Source organism: Sylvia atricapilla, chromosome 5 (genome assembly GCF_009819655.1).
Source record: "Sylvia atricapilla isolate bSylAtr1 chromosome 5, bSylAtr1.pri, whole genome shotgun sequence".
NCBI lineage: Eukaryota > Metazoa > Chordata > Aves > Passeriformes > Sylviidae > Sylvia > Sylvia atricapilla.
The window spans coordinates 70910773-70935408 of NC_089144.1; the positions used below are offsets into that span (position 1 = coordinate 70910773).

General features: G+C 43.4%; 1 protein-coding gene across 2 annotated transcripts; it reads left to right on the forward strand.

The window, feature by feature from the left end:
* The first annotated feature begins 1188 nt into the window (after window positions 1–1188).
* TEF (TEF transcription factor, PAR bZIP family member) lies at window positions 1189–23589 on the forward strand. 2 transcript variants are annotated; one of them, XM_066320093.1, is made up of 5 exons: window positions 1189–1379; window positions 11678–12001; window positions 13455–13675; window positions 14320–14531; window positions 16404–23589. In XM_066320093.1, exons 1-5 carry the CDS (start codon window positions 1277–1279, stop codon window positions 16423–16425), a joined length of 882 nt encoding a protein of 293 aa, XP_066176190.1. In that variant the 5' UTR covers window positions 1189–1276; the 3' UTR covers window positions 16426–23589. The 2 variants fall into 2 exon arrangements, with proteins under 2 accessions (XP_066176190.1, XP_066176189.1); XM_066320092.1 differs by lacking the exon at window positions 1189–1379 and adding an exon at window positions 5765–6063.
* The last annotated feature ends 1047 nt before the right edge of the window (window positions 23590–24636 follow it).

Consider the following 24636-nt stretch of genomic DNA (forward strand, 5'->3'; position numbering starts at 1 on the left):
AACAAACTATTGTGTGATTTTTGAGCTTGATTAGATTAGGATCTAGATCACGAGGCTTCTCCAGCTAAACTGAAATTCTTAACCACCCAACCTGGCTGGTAATTCTTTCTTTTTTATTTCTATTGGGTTAAATCAAATGTATTTCCTTATGGAACCAAACACCATGCATGGTTTTGCTGGGCTGTGTCCAATTGCCGTGGCTCACAGATCAGTGTTGGAATACCTGGTTTCTACTGACTCGCACTGGCACCGTCAGGCTGAGCCTGGCAAAATGAACAGGAACAAACTGAGAAATAAAGGCACATCTGTTGAAATACCACACTCAGCAAAAGAAAAGATCACGGTACATGTAAGATGCTACTTCCCACACCAGATTCTGAAAAAAAAAGGATGAGACTTTTATCCTCCTGTCTCCAGTCCTTTTCTCCATGCAAAAAATTTCACTGAAAGGAGAGGAGGGGCTTTGTGTGCTCATGAGCTTACTTAACCAGATGTTACCAGGGTATTTGCAGGGTTCATGAACTCTCTTCCCGTACATCATTGCTCTGAGAGGAGGCTGCTTGCTTTCTGATAAAATTCTGTGTCGCTTAAGAAGAAAAATCCTATATTTTGGGGATGCTGCACACTTTATAAGAAAAAAACCTTGTACTATTATCAATGTTAATTTAGGAGGGACACAGTAATTGTTGCATAACATACAAATAATGTCACCATCTTCATTTCAGCTAAAAGTTGAGAGGCAGATGCAGACAGCATGTGTATCTCCCTGTAGCAGCTTGGAGCTGCTCAGAGCCTCCCAAGAACTCGTCAGAGGATACCTCTCCTGTAGTGTTTGCAGCCAATGTGTACCCCTGACAGTGCACACTTGCTTTTTTCCCCCTTCAGACACATGTATTCGTTATAACACCTTGGGAAGGAAAAGGGCGCTGCCTTTGCAAAGTTAGATAACTGGCCCAGTTCTTTGCTGCCGGATTGGCTGGGAGAGTCCCTGTAAAACCACGCTGGCCTAGCGCCCGGCCCAGCCCTGCAAGGCTGCAAGCTATTTCTACAATTGGCCACTTCAGAGTGGGAGAGGGGGAGGTGAAGGCAGCTGGGCCAGCTGAATCTCCGCCAGGCTGCTTCCCTTCCTCCTTGTTTTTTCTCAGCCAGAGTAGTTCGGCAAATCCACTCCGGGTGCCTCTGAGCCCGTCTCACAGCCCAGGAGAGTGGGGTGTAGCGTTGCTGGCCAGGCACCTGGCCCTCTCTTAGCCCTGCTGGCACAGTCCCAGGACAGGACATGTCAAGCTGCAAAACCCCTGGGGGCCCCACTGCCCTGGACTTTCCGGAAGTCCTGAAGTCCCTGCTGGAGTATTCCTTGCCCTGGAGCAACAAGATGACAGGTAGGATTGAGGAAATATGTACTGGGGGTTCTATTTTGATTTCTCCTTCTCCTCCTTCAGTTGCAAGGTGAGGAAGGGGCAGATCTTGTTTGCTGCAAGCTCTTCATGGGTGTGTTTCCCCAAAGTGTCCAAGTCAGACAGGGAGTTCTGGCACTGTGCATGTTGTGCAGTTAGGAGGAAAAACAGCAGCAGTGGATTGATTATAAAATCAGTCAAGTCTGCTGAGCTCCTGATCCTTTTAATCTCTGTGCTCAGCTACTTCTTGGAAACCCTCAAAGATTCATGCACAGAAAAAGCTTGGGCACAAATCTTAATGCTTGCATAGAAGCGACTTCAGGATTGCCATTCATTGTTGTCCTATGGTTAACAACCACTAAAGCCTTCAGACATTTCCTCCTCCCAGACTCAGACTGTCCAGAGAGCCCAGCCTGCATGAGGCAGGCTGACTCTGTGCAAACTTTGATGCTGCAATTGTTTGTCAGTGAAAAGCTGGGGTAGAGAACACACAAATGTTGCATTTTCTTTGCAAGAGCACTTCTGTACCCCTTGGCTTTCTCACTCTTTGTGCAGCACCCTAAAAAAAAATGGGAAGGACCCAGGAGGTTATTTCATTTGGGGTTTTGCTGTGCTGAACACTTTGCTCATGCTGCACTGATGGTTTTGCCAATGCTGAGTCTGCTCCAAGCACCCATCACACGGCTTGAGTACTCTCTGGTTTTGGATAGGATGCTACACACCCTTGACAAGCTGCTTTTTGGTTGTTGTGTTTTAACGTTTGCTGCTGAGCGCTGGGCAGGTGTGTGGGAACACCTCAGTTCAACAAGCCTGTGTCTGGGCAAGAGTGAGTTGAGGTCACAGAAACAAGCACAAGAGTTTGCTCTTCCCTAGGGAATTGCCACCAGGATATCCGGTGAAGCTCTGCAGTGTTGAGGGGCAGCAGGAGCAGAAAAGCCAGACACACAGTGTGGAGAGGGACCCTGGTCCCGCTCCAGGGTCAGTGGGAGAAAAGGCTGCTGCTGTGACAGTAAAGCATTCATGCCAGGAAAGGTAGCTGCCTACACCTGCTGTAATACAGTGGGCCCTATGGCACATGCGCAGCTCCCTGTGGGAAAGGGAAATAGGGCAAGGGGAACTGCCCCACCCCTAAGGGGCTCATTTTCTCACATTGCTCTTCTGCTGCCTCCTGTGAGCCTTCTCTCTTCGTGGCTGACACTGCCCACTAACAGGTGTGTTTGAATACCACACCATATGAAATCCCATTGTTTGTGTGGACCAGGACATGTTTTCCCAGCTGACAGTACCTCGGTAGAAAGTGGAACTGTCTGGAAGGAGGCCAAGGGCTCGTGTGGTGCAGAGTCTTGCTGTGGCTAAGCTGAGTTTGGCTGCTTTTCTGGGATTTCTGCTCTCCACAGCCAAGTGGATTCAACTAATCCAAGGGAGGAGTGCTGGCAAGACCTATCTGTTTAGAGTAGTGGGTAGAGGAGAGAGCAATGATTTGAAGAGAGAATAATTTAGTCTTAACTCAACGTGACTTATCTGGCAGCTGAGAGTGCTGTTTTGTGACAGCTTTCTTCCTCAGCTACAGGACCACCCTGCCTCTCCACATCACTTCCCGTAGTCCTCAGAACTGTCTTTATTATGCTGCCTCACTCTCCAGACCAGCATTCCCATCATGGCCCTCTTCCCTCTTCAGTTTTCTCCTCCTGGGTCTCCATACTTGGACAGCACTCATGTGGATTTGCTAGCTCTCAGACCTCTCTCTGAAATTCTGCTCTTCAAACCTCCTGGTAGGCCCTGCTGTACATCCCCCCTCACACGCTCTGCCCAGCAGTGAGCTGCTTGTCACTTGCCTCCCTCCCTGCTGTACCCCAGAACTAGGCTGTTCTGTATCATCCGGTGCTGACAAGACTCCCCGAAGTAACAGCCAAGGCTACTGCATTCCTCACATCTCATTGTCCTCCACTCTTCCTTCTCAGCTGCAGAGTGAAAGCAAATGTAAAAATCCCAGGCAGATCCCAGCTTAACCAAGAAGGTACAGCTTATAGTACAGTGCCTGCTTTCTCCTGGCAATTGCTTGAGCACCTAATCCCCAGGAGCGGTGAGGAAAAGCTCTCAGGGAGCCTCCCTCCTAGCTGGCAGGGAATGCTAATGGTGGAGCAGGGTGATGTGAGAGGCAATCCACAGCAATGTTCCTCAGGAACTGCCTCCCTCCTGCCTTTCAGAAGAGCAGCTAACACTGTATAGTCTAAACCCTCTCCAAGGAAAGCCACAACTTACGGTGGTGCAAAACAAACCTTAGCACAGTGGGCCACGGGTGGAAATGTGCTGAAGGAAGAACATGGTCAATCTAAAGGGAGTACAAGCTGCGGAGTGGTTTTAATAACCTCCCTTCATATAGACATTACCCAGCAGAGCAGCTGCCATTGAGCTCTGCAGGGGTGATGTGCACAGAACCTCTTCCTTGAAGGAGTGTTGTACAGTACTGATACACAGCATCATCCTTGGGGGCCACCAGCGTTAACAACAATGGAACAAAATGACCATGAAAGCCATAACTGAACTGGAAGCCTGCAGCCTGCCCGACTTTGGCTGTGTCCACTTGCCTAAAAGCCGCTCCTTTGTGACCTCACTTGTGGAGTTCTCTATCTACCACCTATCAGTAGCTGTTTCCTAGACAAAAGCACCACTGTGGACTCGCTGCCCCTTGCCAAGCTGTGTGTGCTGCCTCTGTTGTGTGTGGTCTGACATCTGTGTCTCATTACCCTCTGTGAAGTGGCATCTCCCTTTCACACATGTGCCTTTTCTTCCTGCCAGCTGAGGTTGGCAAGGCAGAGGGAGTCTGTGTAGGGCACGTAGTAGCCCTGGAGCATGGAGCATGCTTCTTGCAACTGGATTTATCAGCCTTGATAAATGATGCATTAACCTGTGCCGTTCCAGCCTATATGAACAGGGTGTCCTTTTCCAAGCATCCTGTTGAGCAGCATGTGTGCAGGAGTTGCATCTGGAGTCTCACCAGTTCCCTGTGAAGAAGGGAACAGATTGGGCCTCTCAACTCACACAAGAGAAGAAGTAGCTGCTGGGTAGGGCAGCTCCACATCTGCCCAGGCTGGGTGGAGAGGTCCCCAGGTCCTCATTGCAGTAAGACAATGGAGGAAAACACCTGCCCTGTGCGACTTCAAATCTGGTCCTTTTCCTGGGGCGTAATTGTGCCTTGCCAGTTAAATTAAACGCCTGAGGTTTGTGGTGGGGTTAGTTCAACCAAGCAGATGCCCAAGCGCGTACCTGAGAGGAAGATGCCTTTTTTCTGCCGGCACGTATGGGAATGCCTGTGCTCCCACTCCCGCGGCTCTGTTGGATGCAGACGGGCCGATCCCGGCGGAGCACGCCCTTCCCTTTCCCGGCTTGCAGCACTGTGTAGCAGGTTGGCTGCAGCCCATCCTGCCGAGGCAAGAGCAGCCACTGCTGACAGGAGAAGCCTGTGGCTGCAGCATCTGACACTTGCGTGAATTTATTAATTCCCTGTGAGATGTTCCTCAGTATCCACCTGTGCTCTCAGGAACGAACTTGGCAATACTTGCTCCCTTCGTGTGTTCAGAAGCTTAAATCCCAGCACGGCATTCCCTGCTGCTAGAGCAAGGGGGCCGCTTGGAGAATCACAAGAATCTCTTGTGATCACGACAATCTGGAAGGGCGGCTTTTCCTCCCTTCCCCCAGCAGCCCGCCCATGCCAGCACAGCAGCGAAGTCCCTCTCCCTGCCCGTGTTATGTAGGGCACGCCGCTGCGGGCATCGTGTGGGGCGGAGAGAGATTAAATCCAGGGCACGCGCGAAAGGTGATTTCGGGATCCTAAACGAGGACGTGCAAGGGCGAGCTGGAGTGCAAGCGCCGGGAAAGTGCGGGGAGGGAGTTCGCAGGCGTCGCGCTGCGGGGAGCGGCGCCCGGGCAGCCGCGGTGGGCGGCGGAGCCCTGAGGCGGCGGCGGAGCCCTGAGGCGGCGGCGGAGCCCTGAGGCGGCGGCGGAGCCCTGAGGCGGCGCCGGGCCGCGCGGACAGGCCGGAGCGCGGAGGCGAAGGAGGCGCGCGCCCCTCCGCTGCCCACGCGCACGCGGCCTGCGCCCGCTCGCCCCGCTCGCCTGACGGTGACGCAGCGCCCGCGGGAGGAGCGGGAGGGGGCGGGGCTCCGAATGCTGATGAACCGGCTGAGGCCCCGCCCCTGCACGTGCCCTGGCGGGCGGAGGGCGCGTGCCCGAGCCGGCCGCGGGGAGGAGAAGCTGGGGCCTGCCCGCGCGGGGCCACGCCCCTCGGAGGGCACGGGCCAATCCCGGGGCGCGAAGAGGCCGGGCTGGGCCGGGGGCCTGTAGCTCATGAATACTGAAGCACGCGACGGGCGTCAGCCGGCCGCGCCTGCGCCGTTAGCTCCGCGCTTGGCCGCCGCCGCCGGGTCCCGGGGAGTCACCGCCGCCGCAGCCCCGCGCCGCCGGTGACCGCTGACAGCCCGCCCGTCCGCGGGGAGTATGCCCGGCCGCGCCGCGCACCAGGAGACGGCGGCAGCGGGAGGACCAGAGCCCACTGCAGCCGGGGGGAGCGCGGGGGCCGCCGCGCAGCAGGAGCGGCGGGGCCTGGCGGGCGCGTTCCCGCTGGTGCTGAAGAAGCTGATGGAGAACCCGCCGCGGGAGGCGCGCCTGGGTGAGCCTGGGGGCGCGCTCGGGGGCGGCGGGAGCGCGCGGCGCCCCCCGGTTATCCACCTCCGCCCCGTGGCTCGGAGGCCGGGACTGGCCGCGGGAGAGGCCGCACGGCCCGGCCCCGTCACTCTGCCCGGTCCCTCCCTCCCTCCGCCCCCTGGCCGGCCGAGCCGAGAGCCTCCCCGCCTCCGAGAGCTCTTCTCTCCGAAGCTTGTAGGTCCCTGTGCTGGGCAAAACAGAACGGTGAGGCAGCGAAGGGTGGGCAGGAGCCGAGACGTGATCCGCTGGATTTAGTCCGTCGGCTCTCTGGAGCCTCCCCCTCCTATAGACGCGTAGCTTGGGAGCATCGGTGGGAAGGTTTCAAGTCTTGCTTGACCTTAATTGCTGGGAAGTTGCCCGATGACACGAGTAAACAGCAGATCCCCTCAGATTAGGTTCGGTGATAATCCATAAGGGTATGAGTGACTGCCTGCACATGCAGTCCTGCATGGGCTGGAGCTGCCTCTCTGCCACTGGTGATGCGAACGGCAGCTGTGTAAATAACAGTGCTAGTGCTTATAGTCTTCGGTGCTGATGGCACACTTTTTTTTCTTTTTCTTATATTTTTGTTCGGGTTTTGTTGCCTTTTTTTTTTTTTTTTTTTTTTTTTTCTTCTCATCTGGCAGTATTTTTGCCTTTCTGAGTATCAGTTTCATTTCGAGGAAGGCTCAGGATTATCTGCACTGCTGTAATGCCTAGTGTAGTGGTGTATAATATGAGAAGTTCTTACACTTATGAATTTTGACATGAATTTTTTTTTTTTTTTTGGAACGGTAGATAACATCTAGAGTAAACCACGGCATAAGCGAGGTTGGCAAGATTGTTGCCAGTGAGGATCCTACCTACCTTGCATGGCTAATATTGCACAATACCCTGTAAATCCATTTTGTGATTCTGGAGATTATCTTTTTCTCCTTTCTGAAAAAAAAAATCAGCTTGTGATACTGGTTTTAGTTATGTTGCTATGGTGCAGGATGCTGCAGCACACAGAATCTTGAATCTACAAAATCATGGGATTTATTAAGATATTTTTGCACCCAGTCCTTTTTAAAGTCATTAGTGCCAGCAGGAGCAACTTCACTTAATGTGTGGTTGCTGATAGGGATTTGGTGACTTTGTCTTGGGGGTGATTTTTGTTTTCAGAATCATGGGATGTGGCCTATGGAGATGTAAATTCTGAAATTAATACAGTTGTGAGGTAGTGCATTTTTCTAAAATTAGAAGCATTTGATACTAGATTGACTGCTAGATGACCCTATTCTAGCTTGTGAAGGTGTTCAGCTGGAGCCTCTAAAGCTTGCTAGTGAGTCCATTCCATCTTGATTATCCCTCTCCATTCATGGTGTGATAAAGTTCAGGTTGTTCTGGTTCTTAAATTTCTCCACAGATTTCCTTAGTTCACCGTGTTCTGTTTCACTTCACACTTTGTGGAACTTGTTGCTTTCTGTTTATTTTGGTCTCTGATACTTTTCTTGTTTGCATATTCAAGACAAAAGAAAGAATGCCATCATTGTCAGCAGGTAGTTACTTCTAATTTACAAAAGGCTTATCTTTATAAAAGACTTCTGACTCAACTGACTTCAGAGGATCCTTGATTATTTTCTGTTCTTTTAACAGTGGTACACTCAAAATATTAAAAAATTACTCATTTGCTTAATCCAGTGGTGCAGTCAGTTTCAGCAAACTTTCTGAGGAAAGGCCCAGCACTTTTGTCTGGAATGCCTATTGACAAAACCAACACTTTTCTGTCTTTTCTGTAAGAAATTATATCAGCTAGCTGCAGCATGTATCCATTTATAGTCTCTGCAAGCTACCTGTGGGTTTTCCAGCCGCTGTGGGTAATTTGACTACCCAGTCAAAGCAAGCAGCTTTCTAATCCTCCTGAGCAACAGAGGAGGGAGGTCAGCCAATTCCAGCAGAATACCATCGCCCTGAACACCCTGCCATGTACCAGGTACAGCTCACCAGCCTTGCTGGGTGTTGTTTTGTGTATGTGGTAAGGATTAAATGAATTAAAATAATGGGTTTTTTTATAAAAAAAGGAAAGCTCTGTGGGTTAAGGGAAAGCAATTAATATTCTGGAGCTGGAGTGTAGGTCTCTTCCATTAGTAACGAGCTGCTGCATACTCTCCAAAGGATGCTTTAATCACCAGTTGCATGCTCCTGTGGCAGGGAGAAATGCCTCAGCAAACATCACAGCAACGGGCATTAGAGATGGGGAACACTAAACCTGCCTTGTTGCATCCTCCTCACAAGTGGGACTAAAGATTAATGGAGCAATCAGCCTGTGTGTGTATATATATATAGTGGTTTCAGTTTAATTTGACAATATTTTTTTGATGAACAAGAGGAAGTTTGTCAAATAAGTACTTGTTCTGTCTGTGGCTGGGATAGCTCTTGCTAGCGTGGTGGCCAAAATAGTTTGGTTGGTTCTTTGGTTTGGTTGGTTTTTTGGTTTTGAGGAAAATCCAGGATAGGGAAGAAAGCCCTTTTCAGGCTGCTGCTTTTGGTTAAAACATCAGTATTTCCAAGAGCTGAGTAACTGGAATGATCCACTACAATCCCTGAGCATAAACTGATGTCCTTGCTGTTAACAGCAGATGTATAGCCCAGTTAATAGGTCATGGTAGCAGAATGAGGGGGCTAAATCAGACATGAACCATCATCTGCAGAAGTACAATCCAGATTTATCAGGGTGACCTTGAATCGCTGCAAATGGAGCCTCTTAGGATACTGCAGCTCTCCTGTCAGGTAATACCTATTTACACTATAAATATCTTAAGAGAATTAATCTTTCAGGTCCCTGTGCTGAGGTAGGCAGAAACTTCCCTCTCAAAATGCAAGAAGTTAATTAGTGTTTCATTAGATATTGTGCACCCAAGCAGGATGTTGTGTGGCAGAAATAAAGATTAAATGAATTGAAAGAAAGCCCGTGGGAAAACATCAACGTAAAAATGATCATGCAAAGTTTTTACCATGTTATGTATCACTTTGGAAATAGATGGGCCCCCATTATGTGTATTAACTTCTGCTATTTTGTTTCAGATACTGTTAAGAAGTGAGGGAGGAGAGAGAGACAGCTTAGCTAAACAAAGACAGCAGTGGGGGCTCAGTAGTTGCTAAGTTGTCAACTTGTAGCAAAACGACAAAAAAATATCTGATGCTTTTTTTACCTGAAGGAAGGATCTAATCTGGTGTGAGCCAGGGACAATCACAAGAGGAAATTGGAGGAACCACAGTTTCTCCAGGTTACTGCCAGGCATCAGGATGATCATGCATATCCAAAAGGTCTTAAAAGATCTGAGAAGAGGCACATATGCCAGTAGTGTAGTCTTTTGAGTATCTGCCTTCTGAAAAATATTTTTAAGCCTTTTATTCAGTCTAACAATTACTGATTTTTTCCTCCTCTCTTGAAGGTGTTTTATTAGACGTTGCAAAACAAAAGCACTGCTGGTTTGTATTAAAACTGGTAACTTAAAATGGTGTACTGTTGTTTTCAAGAGTAAAGAATTTTCTTCTTTTTAGTTGACATTTTGACTTGACATTTCTCAAGTTTTTTATCATGTTAATTTAAAGTAGTTATTTACAAAAAAAAAATTAATTATTGTTGCTTGGATTTGTTTTGGTGCTATCTTTACTAGGATATCATCCACAACATCCAGTGCAAATCTGGGTTGGGTTGTGCTGGGCACTATAAAATATTGGGGAATACACAATCTCTATTCACAGGTGAAATGTTGGTTTCAATTTGGCAGGATGTGTTCCAGTAGTAAGGGAAATTCTCCTTATTTAGAGAGTAGATGCTGGTTTTTTACTGGCTTCAAGTAGGAGCTGTTTAGAGACATTCTGGTTATTTGCATGATTACTGTTAACCTGCCTGTTTGCTTTGCCCAAGCAAAAGGTAGAAAAGTTGTGAAACTCCCTGGGAAAATGAGTCTATAGCAGAAATAGGAGCTGGAAGATGGCAGTTTGGAGGCAGGAGTGTCAAGTGGCAAAGACAAGGCTAGAAGGTGCAAGGTGATGTTACCAAAGCTTAGTCCAGGAGTCACTGGTATGAATTGAATGTACCCTTTAGTTACTTGCTCTTGGTCCCAAGCAGGTGGCTGGTGAATACTTTCTCAGCTGCTTGGTTTAAAATCAGTATCTTTTTTTTTGTATAAAATATTCACAGTATGGTAGATAATTTACTTTGTATGGCAGCATTGTTCTTTAAGTCATAAAAAGCTCTTTCAGTCTCAGTTCCACACCACAGCTAAGGCAGTAGTGGAAGGAATGCCACTTTTATCAGAATAGGTTTTATATAAATAGGCTTTTCTGATTTAGAGCTGAGTTTCACCCCCACTTCCACTACCAATAAAGAAAAATGCTCCTTTAGCATATTGTAGCCAGTCTAGAAAACCCTAATGCTAAAAGACTGACACATTTTATTGGGCTAATCTCTGTTAACACTGGAGATCCAAGCGTCCAGTGTATGTCCTTGGAGTCCCTGTTCTATTGAACTGAGTATTCCTTGGCTTCCATGGTAATGCCCAGTTTGCAGGTGATGAGGGTACAACTGGTGACCGTTCCTTCCTTTTGACAGCAGTGCTGGCTCAGTGCTGGCAGTACTAGCACTGCTTCTGGAATGCCTCCTTCACTGCTGACAGAACTCTATGGCTGCATGGAGAGCTGGATCAGAAGAATTACTTGGATTTAATTTTTTTTTTCTGCCAGCTTATTTTTATCTCTTGAATTATGTAATTATTCCACAACTTGAGTTTTCTGCTTGGATTCTGTCCCAGACAATTGTTAAGATTCAGTAGCTATGGGGAACATAGAAACAGACTTTTTTTTGTAAAATGTTCACTGTAACACAGTAAATGGAGAAAAATTCATCAGTCTCTTGTGACTTGGGGGTGGGATGTGGGAGTGGGCTTTATTAGACATCTCCCCAAAGAGTGAAAATTGTATGTAGGTACTCTGAGCTATCTATAGTGAGCAGCACTTGGAGCTATTGCTTTCTGTGGATGTGCTGAGTCATTTCAGAGAGAAATGCTTCTAAAATGCTGAACAATAGGCATCCAGGTCTCTGGTGTTCTGTGGACCTTTTGACTGATTTTCAAATGTAATCTGAAAACCCGTATTCCTTTCTGGTTTGTAATTAAATTAATGTTCTGCACCTTCCTTCTTTGTGCACTGAATAAGCTACTCTGCTTCCTCAGACTTTTCATATTGGTTTCCCATATAATCCTGCTTTGGGACACTCACTTTTGTTGTCTTCTGACATGGGTATGTGAAAGCCAGGCTGTTTTCCAGTGATTGGTTAATAAGCTTCATGCAGCACTTCATCACACCTTGGTAAGCTATCACAGCAAAGATGCTGGTCTCCAAGGCTGCTCAGCTGTTTGTGATCCAGCCATCACAGGGGGTTAGAGCATTCCATACCTAAGTGTTGCTTTTCAGCATCTGGTTTTCCAGATCATGAGATGAGGCAGAACCATGACCTTACTGAATTTCCTTCATGGGGACTTTTTTGGACTCTTGAACCTTGAGTCTCTCCCATGTTTCAGCTTGTACAGTGACCTGCTTGTATCTTTCAGATAAAGAGAAGGAGAAAATAAAGCTTGAAGAAGATGAGGCAGCAGCTGCTAGCACTATGGCAGTCTCGGCTTCCCTCATGCCACCTATTTGGGACAAAACTATTCCTTATGATGGCGAGTCTTTCCACCTGGAGTACATGGATCTGGATGAGTTCCTGCTGGAGAACGGAATTCCTTCCAGCCCTACTCACCTGGATTTGAACCAGAATCCACTCTTGCCTGTGGCTGAGCTGGAAGGGAAGGAATCTGCTGGCGCTTCCACTGGTTCTCCTGCATCATCCTCTTCCACTGCAGTTTACCAATCTGAATCAGCCTCCAGCACAGGTAGATGGAGTAATACGGGCTTCTGAGGGACTTCTGTTGTTCTCATATTAAAAGGTGCCTCTTTAGATCAAGGAGGAGACATGCTAACCCTGTCAGTGTTTGCTGTGGCAGGTTAAGCAATACAAAAATGCTCAATGTAGAGCCTTAGTTCTTGTGTCAATTCATGAAGATGCTGCCTGTGCTTTTCCCCTCTTCCCATCCTATGAAGAATAAGTGTCTATCAGTGTGCAGTCTGTTTTGGTTTTGAAATTATAGGAGCTGAAACAGCAACATAAAGTATTTGCTTTCTTGGTATTGCTAATGTAGTGAGAAGCTGGACATACTGAGAAATATTTTCTCAGGTTATTTTAAAAAAGACTCATAGCTTGTCACAAGTCAGTTTTACTACCTTGGTCTGCTGCGGTGAACTTAAGTGAACTTAATGTACTTCAAATAACAATGCTAAATAGAAAAACAATGGAGCGGTCTTTTTTGTGGTAGCTTGGGAAATGTGAAAACAGACACTTGGAGAAGGTGTTTTAATGATGCAGTTGGATGTTCTGTGGTGCTTTGAAGTGGGAATGGAGGAACAAAAAAAACCCCAAAACTGTGCTTAAATGGTACTAGGAAACTTCATTTGTAGTATGGAGACCTCCTCTATTAAAGAATTCGGCTGCTCAGTTTTCCCTAGATTTGGTTTAAACATGATAGCCATCACAGTACCATCTTATGAGCAAGCTTTACAGAAAGCATTTTGCTCTGGACCTCTTTTATGAATGTGTGGGAAAGATAATGTGGAACTCCTTCTGTAAGTTATAGGGTGTAGCTTTTTTCCTAGGTGGTAGGTGCAAAGCTTATTTATTGATCACTACTGCACATTGCAGTGACATGCAGTTTTGCAACTCATGTATATGAAGTTTTGTAAACAACACATTAATATGATAAAGTTCATATGAACACTACCAGTGTCAGACATTATGTTGGAGCATTTGTTTCTGTGTGGCAAAGAGAAGAATACTGATGCATTTGTAACAAACCTCCTTTATTTATTCAGTTGTTTAGAAGTCTACTTGTCTGACCTTTGAAGATCCCAGGGCCTGGGGTCTTTGGGCAGGCTTGTTTCTTTAAGGATTTGCATGGTATAAAACTCAGACAGATACAAGTTTCTCTCTTCTTACTGCTGTTGAAGGTGCTTTTTATGTGTGCAAACCATGTAATTTTTGCCGAGGAAGTGTTCTCCTGTCCTGCATCTGTCTACTCATGTTTGTTAGTCTGGCATATGTTCCTAGAGTTACATTACAGACTGGACTGTGAAGTCTTTCTCTGTACCAGCAGCAGTACAGCACCCACCACACCTCAGGGAAGCACCAACTAATGCTATTAAATATTTCTCACCACAGGGCAATAAAGTTGGCTTCTTTGTTGATTCTCTTCATCCTGCTGAATATATTGTAATTTTTCCTGTTGTTGCCAGAGTCCCCACCACAAAATGAGAGAAATACACCCAGCCCCATTGATCCTGACTGCGTAGAAGTTGAGGTGAATTTTAACCCTGATCCTGCTGATTTAGTGTTGTCCAGTGTGCCTGGTGGTGAGCTCTTCAATCCTCGCAAACACAAGTTTACTGAAGAGGACCTGAAACCACAACCTATGATTAAAAAAGCCAAGAAGGTTTTTGTCCCAGATGAGCAAAAGGTAACAGATTTATTGTGGCAAACTCTTCTAGGCCTTGATAAAAGTTTCTGACTCTTTGTCCAGTTTGACATACAGCGCTAATGCAGTTTACCTACATGGTTTGGGCAGAAGCACTGCCAAGAATAGAATTGGCAAGCCAGCTGCTGTGCTTGTTGTTTTGCAGGTTTTGGTATCGTGACCTAATTACTGACAAGGAGCAACTGATCATGCTATACACAGAAATTAAAAAAACCTGTCAAGTCAAATCCTCATCACCTGTGCTTTTGAAGGCCATTATTTATATTTGCCCAGTATTGTGTCTAATCTGGATTTAAGCAACCCAGACAACAGAACAGGTGATTTTACATAAAAAGTTCACTCCTGAATTGAAACTAAGTGAAGGAAGCATTTCAGTTGGACAGCTTCTTAATACCCAAGTCTCTAAGTCTCCTTAGTTCTAGCAATGCACTTGGTTTATCCTAAAAAAAGACTTGTGTAAAGATGAGATCTTACGGTACTGCATGGTCTCCGTTTTGATGAGAGCCCTGCAAACCTTTGGAGGAGATTCCTCAATATAGCAGTCAGTGTGAATATCATTATACAATAAAAAAATGTCTCCAAAACAGTTGTCAGTTTGGCATCTTTTTTTTTTTTTTTTATTACAGGATGAAAAGTACTGGACAAGGCGAAAGAAGAACAACGTGGCAGCCAAGCGTTCCCGTGATGCTCGGCGATTAAAGGAGAATCAGATCACAATTCGGGCAGCCTTTCTTGAGAAAGAAAACACAGCCCTGAGGACGGAGGTGGCAGAGCTGCGCAAGGAAGTGGGACGATGCAAGAACATTGTTTCTAAATACGAGACCAGATACGGACCCTTGTAAGCACACCCTTTTCTTTGTTAGGGCTCTTCGTTTTAGCTTCTTAGACTTCTCTGCCATCTGTAGAGACTCCCAGAAAAAAAGTTTATGGAGGCTTTGCCATTTTGCATCTACACTAGGAAAAAACCAACAAAACAAAAACGAAGCCTGTTTCTGTTGGCAGAACTCATTCAGGCCCTTTCATGTTCATTCTGTTGTCCAAAATCTTAGTGTCCATATGTACAACCTTGTTTTCAACACAGATAGAACATTTTCTGATGTCATACAATTGAACAGATTCACCTGTCTGGAGGAATTAATGTGGATCCCTCCAGATTGAACAGAGCTTTCGCTGTCTGTTCTAACCTTCATTTTCTTTCTGTTTTGTTTTGTTTAATTTTCAAACTCTTGCTCTTTTCTCTTCTCCATTCCAACTCCCCCTTCCCAGTGAAAGTGTAAAACATAATTTTAGAGTATAAGTAGATGTTGCTGGGCAGCATCATAAATTGTTTCCCATTTATTTAGAGGCACTAGAAAGTATCTTGTTGTATACAACTCTGTTCCTGTTGAAGAGGAATAGGCAAACCTTTAGGACGGGAAGACAGGAAAATATTCAATCTCTTGTAAAAACAGAAGTACTGCGAGGTTAATCTATGAATGTTATGCAGAATGGAGTCAGTGCAGTTTTGATTAAAATACTGTCTATATGTCTTGATAGGTTCTAATCCTGGATAACTTGCAGAAACCAAGGCGAGAGAACAGTAGTGAATCACTCACTTTACATATGTGGAGAAAATAATTTGATGTGGTTTCTAGACTGTATTTCTACCACCACCCCACCTTTTTTTCCTTAAAGGGTCTCCTCTCTTGAACTTCTGATAAAGCAGCATGTTGCACTAAACTGAGAAGTAAGGGAGATTCAGAAAAAGAGATCTGGCTCATTAAGCTGAACCTTGAGTCTCAGCTGTTAAAAAATGGCCAGCTCATTATGTTTTAAAAGAAGGGGCTTTTTTAAAGAAGTAAACAGGCCATTGTTATTTTACTGCACCTTACTTGTTGTGCAAGAGATTGAGAAAGAGTTTTGGTCCTTTGCCTCATGAACACACTACGGGATAAGCTACACCCACTATAAACATGAACAGTTTTACCTCACTGTCTCCTGTGTAGCAGTATATCTGGTCTCTCCATGCTTGCTGGTTCTACCTCCAGCACGTTTCCTGATAGAAAATTAGCACACAAGACTTGCCCTCTTGGAAGTAATCCATTCTCAGCATCAAGCACTGCTTCAACAATATATGGTGTTAAAAGGAAAAATATGCTGTGTGTGATGCTGAGACCTTCTACATGATCTACAACTGCAAGAACTAGGAGCTTTACCAGAAGTAAATGTCTAGAAGTCCTCTTAACAAGCGAAGCTGTCTTAAGATAGTGGCTGTGTCAGAATTCTCAGGCTATACTTCCTGGGATAATTATATTAAGGAGTAAATGTGGGATGATGATGTTGAGGGTAGTTGCAGTTCCTCTATTGAAATCCGAAAATATATTAAAAAAGCATTAGGGTTTATTTTCTATGCTAAAGACTAGCTTGTTTTTTAAACATAATGTGGAAATTATGAATTTAGAGCAATTTTGTGTTGACTTCTTAAGGAAGTGGAGAAGCAGGCTAATCCCCAAAACTTAATGTATGCTTTGAACTATTCCTTCCCTCTGTTATGCTCTTAATTTGACCAGAGTGGCTCTTGGTGCGGTGTTGGTCTAATTTCTTTCAAACATACTAAAAATTGTCACCCTTTCAGCAGGGTTTTTTTCTTTCACAGGGTGGTTTGTGGTGGTGATGGTGGGAAGTATGTTATAAATAAATTGTCACACTTAACACTTTGCTTTGTTTAAAGTGACTTATCTGATTCCGAGTGATGCAACTTTAAAGACTTTTAAAAACAAAGAAACTAAAAAGCACACATGAATCGCCAGAGTTCCAGTGTGCCAGTCTTCAGAGTGAGCAGTGAAATCTATGAGGTGTCCCAACACAAACAACTGATGATGACCCTGCCTGCCTCCTTGCCTGCAAGTACCCCATCTGACTACCCAGGGCTGGGCATGATGAAAAGTGCAAAGTCTCCTTAATTCTGTATATGGCTTTCTTATCTGTCTTTCTCACCGTAACTATGAACTACAATAAGCTTACCTACTGGGGTTTTGTCAAGACACTCAAAGTTCATGTCTCAGAGTCTGCTGACAGCCTGTGTGAATAGTGACTCTTCGTTTTGGCACTTGAGTGGAAGAAGAGAGGGAGTTTTAAATGAAAGTGTCTGTATATATAAAGAACTGCTATATTTTAAGACTCTTTTCCCTGCAGTATAATGAATTTTATTTAATACTGTGGTTCGCTTCTGGTGCAGTGTAGTGTATTGTGGAGTACTGTGAGTGCAGAACTAAAGACACCAGGAAGACAGCAGTCTGTACTGTGTGAGACTTCAGTGCAGAAGATTACAGTAGATGTACTGAAATAATCCAGAGAGCACCACAGTGTGCCATTCAGAGAGTAATAAACCTCTATCAAATGACCCATGTAATAGTAAACCACGTGGATGACTTTCCTGCTCCACAGCTACACTGCTGTAACCTGCCTTTTCCTTTATTTCGTTTATGAGGCTCACTTTATTTTATGGTATCTTGCTGAAACAGAATCTATTCTTCTGCTAATGACTTAGCAATCATGGAAAAGGTGCTATTCTGAGTTGCTGATCTCCAAGTCTTTTGGCAGTCTGAAAGTACCAAATGAGTATTAGCTCCAGGAAAACAATGGCTATTAGCTGCTATATTACTATTTTCTGACTCTTGACTGTGGGACAACTGCAGTGCTGAAGGTGAAACAGCCAGTGATACCCCACAGTTATGATGGGCAGCTTAAGTGTGCGGACCCTTGTGCCAGTGTGGGAGGGTAGATGAAAGCTTGGACAGATTGTGGAGATGTTTATTGTGTTTAGAAGATGGAGGAAGTAGGTGGAAGTTCCATTGTAAGAGTTTCATCAACATAACAATAATCTGCTCTTATATTAAGGGAGCTTGAGAGCTAAATCTGTGTGGAAAGAACAAGAGTACTTACTTTCTAGGAAAGGAGTACAGGGCCATGCTTGTAGCCAAAATGGAGCTTGTAAGACAGGAGTGTGTTCATGCCTGGAGATTGCTGAATAGCATGGACCTCAAGAAAAATCATCTTGAAAGCATTCTGAAGCACAAGTGCCAAAATTATGAGGCATGACTAGTTACCAGCATAGCTCAGTGCTATCATAGTCAACAATTATTTTGATTTTGTGTTTACCCAAGAGATTCCACCCCTAATTTCAGAGCAGAAGCGCATAGAGTAAAACGTGAGAAGCAGCAGCTAATATTGTAAGCTTAATTAAAAAAAAATTCAAAAGTCATGATTCATTACCAGTGTTTGACAGCATAACCTTTGTACAGAGCTTATATATTAAATGTAGTTTTTGACCTATCATTTTTAATGGACAATGTACTGAAGTTAAGAAAGTGTTTTTAACTTTTTGCTGGTTACCAAAGTATACCTATGAGTGTATTAGTATAAATTGGGATTATAAAGCTCTGAGATAATCTTGATATGTTTTTATCAAATAGATGAATATCTTAGTTCTATGTTGCTGAAATGGCAGCATATATCTCTACCTGTATTGAGTATTGCTGATTTGGACTGATATTTTTGGTATGTACTGGTTTTTGCTTTATTTTGGTGATAAAAGCCCAAACCATGGATTAAAAATAAACACACACACATACACACACAAAAAAAAAAAAAAAAAAAAAAAAAAAAAGGCGGGCAACAAAACCATGACAGCATGTAAATGTAGCAACCTTTTTCATTTCTAATTTCTAAATTTTCAATTAGCCCTGGCTGTTCATGCTTTCTGTTTAAATCACAAAGCCAAAAGCTAAATAAGTGGGCAAGGAGTTGCTTCATTTGGATCCTACTGTACTTAGGAATATATATTTTAAATACTTACATATTGCATACAGGATTTGGTTTTGCAGTATGTCATGACATTTTAGTGGCAAAATATTCAATCAGTGAGATTAGCATGTACAATGCTGTTGTTTTATTTCTGTTATCTTAAAAGCTTACACAATGGAAACTAACAGTGAATGTTCATTAGGTCTTTCTTTCAGAGAAGACTGTTACCAAACACTTGTGCTTCCCTGTAGGAAAATGCAGATTTGCACGATCTGTGATTCATGTGTCTACGGGTTGCAAAACTGGAAAATTGCACTTTAGGGTGAGCGGGGCTCAACTTTTGTAGCTGGAGAATTTGTTGTGGTTGTTAAGAAGCAGTATCCTTAAAGATAGATGAGAAGGTAGTAACTATTTAAAGGAGTGCAAATATTGCCAGACAAAAAATACCGTGCAATGCTGAGTTCCTTTCTCAGTTTTTGCAGTCTCAGGAAGTTAGGTTCATTGCTCCAGAGCTCTCTGCTCCTCTCGGTATAATTCGCTACATCATTTTGTTTCTTTGACTAGGATGACAATCCTATCTGTAAGTGATAACTTGGGTATGTTTTCTTAGTGATCATAAGAAGACCAATATTCTTTTAGCTCAAATTGAATATTAAAAGATGCTGAATTAACACTGTTGGGGTTTGAAGTTCTCTAGCCTTGGAACATACTCTGTAGAGGCCATAAGTGTGCCTGATGCCAACCTACCCCATTCCAGCCACAAAGGGACCATCTCCAAGGGGAGAGAATAAAGGGCATGTGCACCTTTCAACATCACTGCAGGGATTGCCAGGAAAGAGAGCCGTTTATGACAGAGCTGTATTTTCATTGGGAAGTGGATTGACACCACATTGCCATTTCACAGTTCTAACTTTAAAAATATATAAACTGTGGATGAGATTTGTGGACAATGAGCGTTGTTTTACTCTACAGAAGACAGCAGCTATGAATAAATGACATGCAATATTTAATACAGTGTTACTTTCATACATGATGATCTAATCTACATGTAGTGGGTTTGCGTCTAAAAACTCCAAGAAGCTTAATCTTTCACTTGTTGCCAAGATCTGCTCCCCCTAGTAACAAAGATCTCATTAACTTCCACAGGAAAAGGTCTTTACTCTTACATGGTTATTGTAAAGTTTTAGCAAGTGCTGGAGTCATGGGTGTCTTCACTTTATCCTGAAACATTCTGTGCTGGGATCAGGTGGATACATCTCAGATCGCAGGTCTAGCATTGGTAAAATGTTCCTGATAGTTTTGATATTCAGATAATCTGAATTGTGCTTTTTTTGGGTCCTGCATGGACAGAGTGAAAAAGTAGCATACTATAAACTTGTGTTGAAGAAGAAATGGGTTTGAGTTGTTTGGTTTTTTCCTAAGTGGCTTTTTGCTGTAACATTTTATGTCTTTTCTGACAATTCTCCATTTCATTTCCTTGCTGTGCTGTTTGAAAGCTCAAGGTGTTCTAACTAGAAATCACTTTCAGCATTATCTGCAGGCCTGATATTAATTGTACCAAATCAATTTCAAGTTGGGAGGTGCAGTGGAAGGCCAGCAGCTTTGGGAATACTGTAATAAAACCACTTATGCAGAAAAAAAAATTTGTAGATAGCAAAAATAATGGACCTGCACAGAGAATATTGCTGCTCCTGTACTGAAAGCCACCTGAGCATAAAAAGGCTGTGTTCCTTGTGATCAGGTGTTTTCGTTTTAAGTGAGAGAGAAGGTATCTCAGACCTTTGTAAAATTCAGATAGGCTTTTGTTCACCCTTCTAGTTTTAGCTGCTAAACACAAGATGAGAAGTGCAAATTTATCTTAGTGCAGAAATCTCATCTTTTTGGCAACATACACCTAAATCCATTAAGAGCAAAATCATTTGTTAGTGCTAGCATTTTGCCTTTGCAGCACTACAAGACTGACTGGCTTTCTACATGTTCAGATAATTACTCTGGTCTGTATATCTGCTACTGTAACATGGTGAAGACAGATAAACTCACAAATGAAGACTGGGAGAAAGGTAGAAAGAATAGGCTTAACTAAATATCTATGGAGATGCTAACATACTAATTGAGAAATTACAGTGATTAAACTCATGATAATGCATATTGTCACATAGATGTAATTTGTTCCTTTGATAGTCTGCTGTCCCTCATGAGTCACTTTTGGAATGCAAACTTCTTGAAGTTTAGACAGCTACAGGGAAGAAGGAATCCTTTGAGGGAGAGACATATATAGAAAGACATAGATATTTGGCAAGGAGAGCAAAGAATGGAAGAGGAAGGTAATGCAAGAGTCTGACCTGAGTGAGATTGCTAAAACTGACACCTCACTGTTTATAATTTCAGGCCAATTTGGATCCCCTCAGTTTAGCATCATGCTGAAGATAAGTACTTGATTAGTACTTGTTAGGTACTTGACCAAGAGAATCCCCTTGTCTTGGTCCTACTTCCACAGTGCAGAAGGAAGTGAAAGGAATATACAGATAGGGAGGAGAGTTACTGCAGAAAGGCCTGAAAAAATAGCTGTTGCTTCAACTAAGTGTGCTGTTGCTGGGACTTGACCTGCCAGTGTGAACTGGTCAGTGCTGTCTCATGAGGAAACTACTATCCTAGGCCCCAGTCTTCTAAGGCCTCAGTTCTGCTGTCATTTCTGCATGGGAAGAGCTCAATGTCTATAGAGAACCATGTGGACTTCACAGGATCTGTTCTTGAATGTGAAGCTCTGCCCAGGCAGTCACCTGCAGAATTGCACACGTAACACACTATCCAGATGTAGTTACAGGGCTGTTGATATTAAGTGTAATTTGGGTGCCTGTTATATAGCCAAAACCCTTGTTACTTCATTTTCCTTACTAAGGCATGAGCAGAAGCCCTTTGCTGTACAACATCTGTAAAAAACTTTAAAATGTGCTTCACATACGTCTAGTAAATTAAGGCATGTGATTTTGGTCTGTGGGTCTCAACAAACCTTGCTTGTGTACCTGCCTGAATGTTTTCCTAGATCTGCAGCTACGTTTCAGTGAGAAGGGATGGTGGGATTTATTTTCCCAACAGGGAACAATAGCAGCTCTCACCTGTCACACTGGGGTGATCCTGGCTCCTGGCCAGGATCAGGGGTGGATGCATCCTCCACACTTTTATGTGAAGTTGTCTGAAATATGGTGATTAACATGATTATTAGAATACTGTATTTTGTATAACTTAGAACATGTAAATACACTTTTAAAACTAATCTGTTCTATGAAGTAATAAATAAGTGCTTCCATTGTAATATCTGAATATTGTTAATGCTTCATGTAGCTTGATTTGGGATTATTTCTTTCCTAGAGAACTACAGAAATCAAAACAAAGATTGATGTTGTGGAATTCTAGTCTAGTTGTGATGCTTTCTATCAACAAAAAATGTTTTAAAAATAATAATGAGCTACTTAAGCAGAGAAACTAAGATTTTGAGGGAACTGATTATCTTCCAGTCTTTCTTTAACAGTAGTCACTGATTACATTCATAATTGTACTCTTCCCATCCTGTTAGCTGGACAGTTGATTTGTTTGTGAGTAGCATTTGGAAAGCAGCAATATTAAATTATTTGTAAACTTTAGTGACTGAGGAAAACTAAAGCTGGGTGGTTTTTGTTGGGTGTGGTTTTTTAACTGTTCTCTCTCTTGGCTCAAACAGATCTGTCTCCACCCTTCAGCCAGATTGCAGCAAGTTGCAGTGCAACAGTGAGTGACTTACTGAAGCTCATTTGTGACCTAGATAGTCTACATCTTTATTAGTTCCATTATGTATATAGATGACAAGGGTTTCCTGTTGTGGTGTGGAGAGAGAAAGTGATTAATGACTTGTGGTTTTGCTGAGTAGATGTTCGCTGGATGCTGCACAGCAGGACCTTTCATCAGCTTTCATGACCTTTTCTATCTTGTGTTAAAAAGAACAAAAGAGAAAACAGTGGAGTGGGAATCATGAACAGTCTGCTAGGAAATCTGAACACTTGGGTTTTGAGGAGGTGAGATTAATCCATCAGCTTTCATGTCAAGAGAGTAGCCTGTGATGACACTTTCTCCAGCCATAATGTAACTTTGTCTTTAATGCTGTACTGGAGCAGTCTCCTTTCTGGTAACTGCTGTGTCTGCAGTGTTCAGTAAATGACAGAGCCACATCTTTCGTAGTGGGTAGAGACAATGGCATCTCTTTTGATTTTCGTCTAATTTTTCCCTCCTCTCTCAGTGTCTCTAGGCAGTAAAATAGCTATGAAACAGCTAAGCAAACACGCAGGTTATTCTGAAAACTCTGTTCTTGTAAAGCTTTTCTCAGCCACATACGGTTTTTAACTAAATAATTTGAGGAAACTCTTATCTGCTATATTTAGCCTGAAATTCTGTTGCCTCTTGGATAAAAGTACTTTTTTGTCTTCAGATATGACACTGATTTGTCCCATTCATTCAGTGGGATGGATGATAAATCTGCACAGTATTTATATAAGATAAAAAACTGATCTTAGTTTTACTGCATGTTAAGTTGTTTAATCTCTTGGATGTCTACTCCTTGAGGTTGTCTATATAATCCCTGTATATGTTGCTGCTTTTGGAAGCAGTCCATCAAGTGTATTTGAGATCATCCTAACTGAAAAATTCCACAGAAGTGAAAAAGATAATAAAGCTTATAAAGCAGCTGGATTAAAACTGTATTGCCATAAATGGTTTTAATTTATATATGAATCTCCTGTCCCAAACTGCTTATTTTGTACATAAACCTTAACACTCCTGGCAGCTGATGGGTGAAAATAAAGGTGCTTAAACAGCAATCTAATGAGGAAAGGGCATTTCACTATTACAGAGTTGGTATTATTTTATATTTCCATTTATTACACTTTTTTAAATGTATAAACCACAGATTTGAATTCTCAAAGTCTTTGGCTTGGATTTTGTGTAGTTTAAGTCCTCTCACCTCTCTGCTCGTAACTGGTTTTTAAGAAAAAGAAAAGCTTTTGTTTAAAATGTAAAATTTTGACTGTATTAAATTCTGTTAGTACCTTTCCTTTTTAAGAAATAAAATGTATATTGCACTATGCTGAGATTGAGTAATTTTGTTCTCTAGATAGCATACTGTGTGGTGTACAGCTCCACTGCCAGCACTACACCTGCAATTTGCAGTGAAGTTGGTAGGTCTAAAGCAGCTGATCACCTATTGGGAGCAGGTCCTTGCTGTACATTTCCCATGTGCTAAGTGTGCTGGTAACAGGTATACAGTTCCCTGCTTTTATTTTCGGGATTTACTGATTTCAAAAGCATTGGAAGGTTTTGAGCTTGTCCTGCAGTGGTTCTTGGTTGAACTCTCTCAGGTAGGGGGAGAAATCTGAGAACAAGTCAGCCACAGACGCGACGCTTGGGCTGTGCTTTGTCTGTTACGTTGGGGTTGAGAACATCCACAAAGTAATCAGAATTTTACTTTCTTTCATGGCAAGAAGTAAGGTTCTGAATAAGTAAGTTTTGTCCATGAGGACAGCTTTCCCTTGCCTTTTTTTTTTTTTTTTTAACTAAGCCTCAGTTAGTTGGTTGATTGATTTGTTGGGGGTTTTGGTTGGTCCATTGTTTTTTCTGTTGGTGGTTGGGTGTTTTCGTTTTTGTTTTCCAAAAGCTGGTAATTGAATATCAACCTGCAAGAAATTTATGCCTTCTGTTTATTCACTGCATCTCACACATGCTTTCAAGGTAGACAGGATCACAGGTGCTTCAGTATAATCTCTAGATAAACTGCAGTAAGGATCTTGGTTGGATCTTCACTTTTGTAAAAGGTATCTTGTATGATTAGTGTTGGAGGGTGGTAGCAAGGAACAAACTTAAGTGTCAGTGAATTATCTCTGGCTGTTTTCCAGAGCCATGGCAGGATTAGTGGCCCATGCAATTTGTTTATGAAAGCAAAAAACCTTCCTATTTAGAAGGAGGGGCCTGACCTCTACCACGTACCAAAAGCCAAGGACTTCTCATGGCCAAGCCAAGGATTTGCCCTAGAAACTAAGTGGATGCAAAACTGTGCTGCTCGTGTCCTTCTGGTATTACATGGCCTTAACAGAGTGGAAGGTATTTGGCTTTTTTTCCCAGTTGGGGTATCAGCT

Coding starts and splice junctions, on each gene's coding strand:
- TEF (XM_066320092.1), top strand. CDS start 5,892: ATGCCCGGCCGCGCCGCGCACCAGGAGACGGCGGCAGCGGGAGGACCA. Junction 13,676..14,319: donor TTGTCCCAGATGAGCAAAAG/GTAACAGATTTA, acceptor TTTTTATTACAG/GATGAAAAGTACTGGACAAG. Junction 14,532..16,403: donor GAGACCAGATACGGACCCTT/GTAAGCACACCC, acceptor CTTTGTTTAAAG/TGACTTATCTGATTCCGAGT.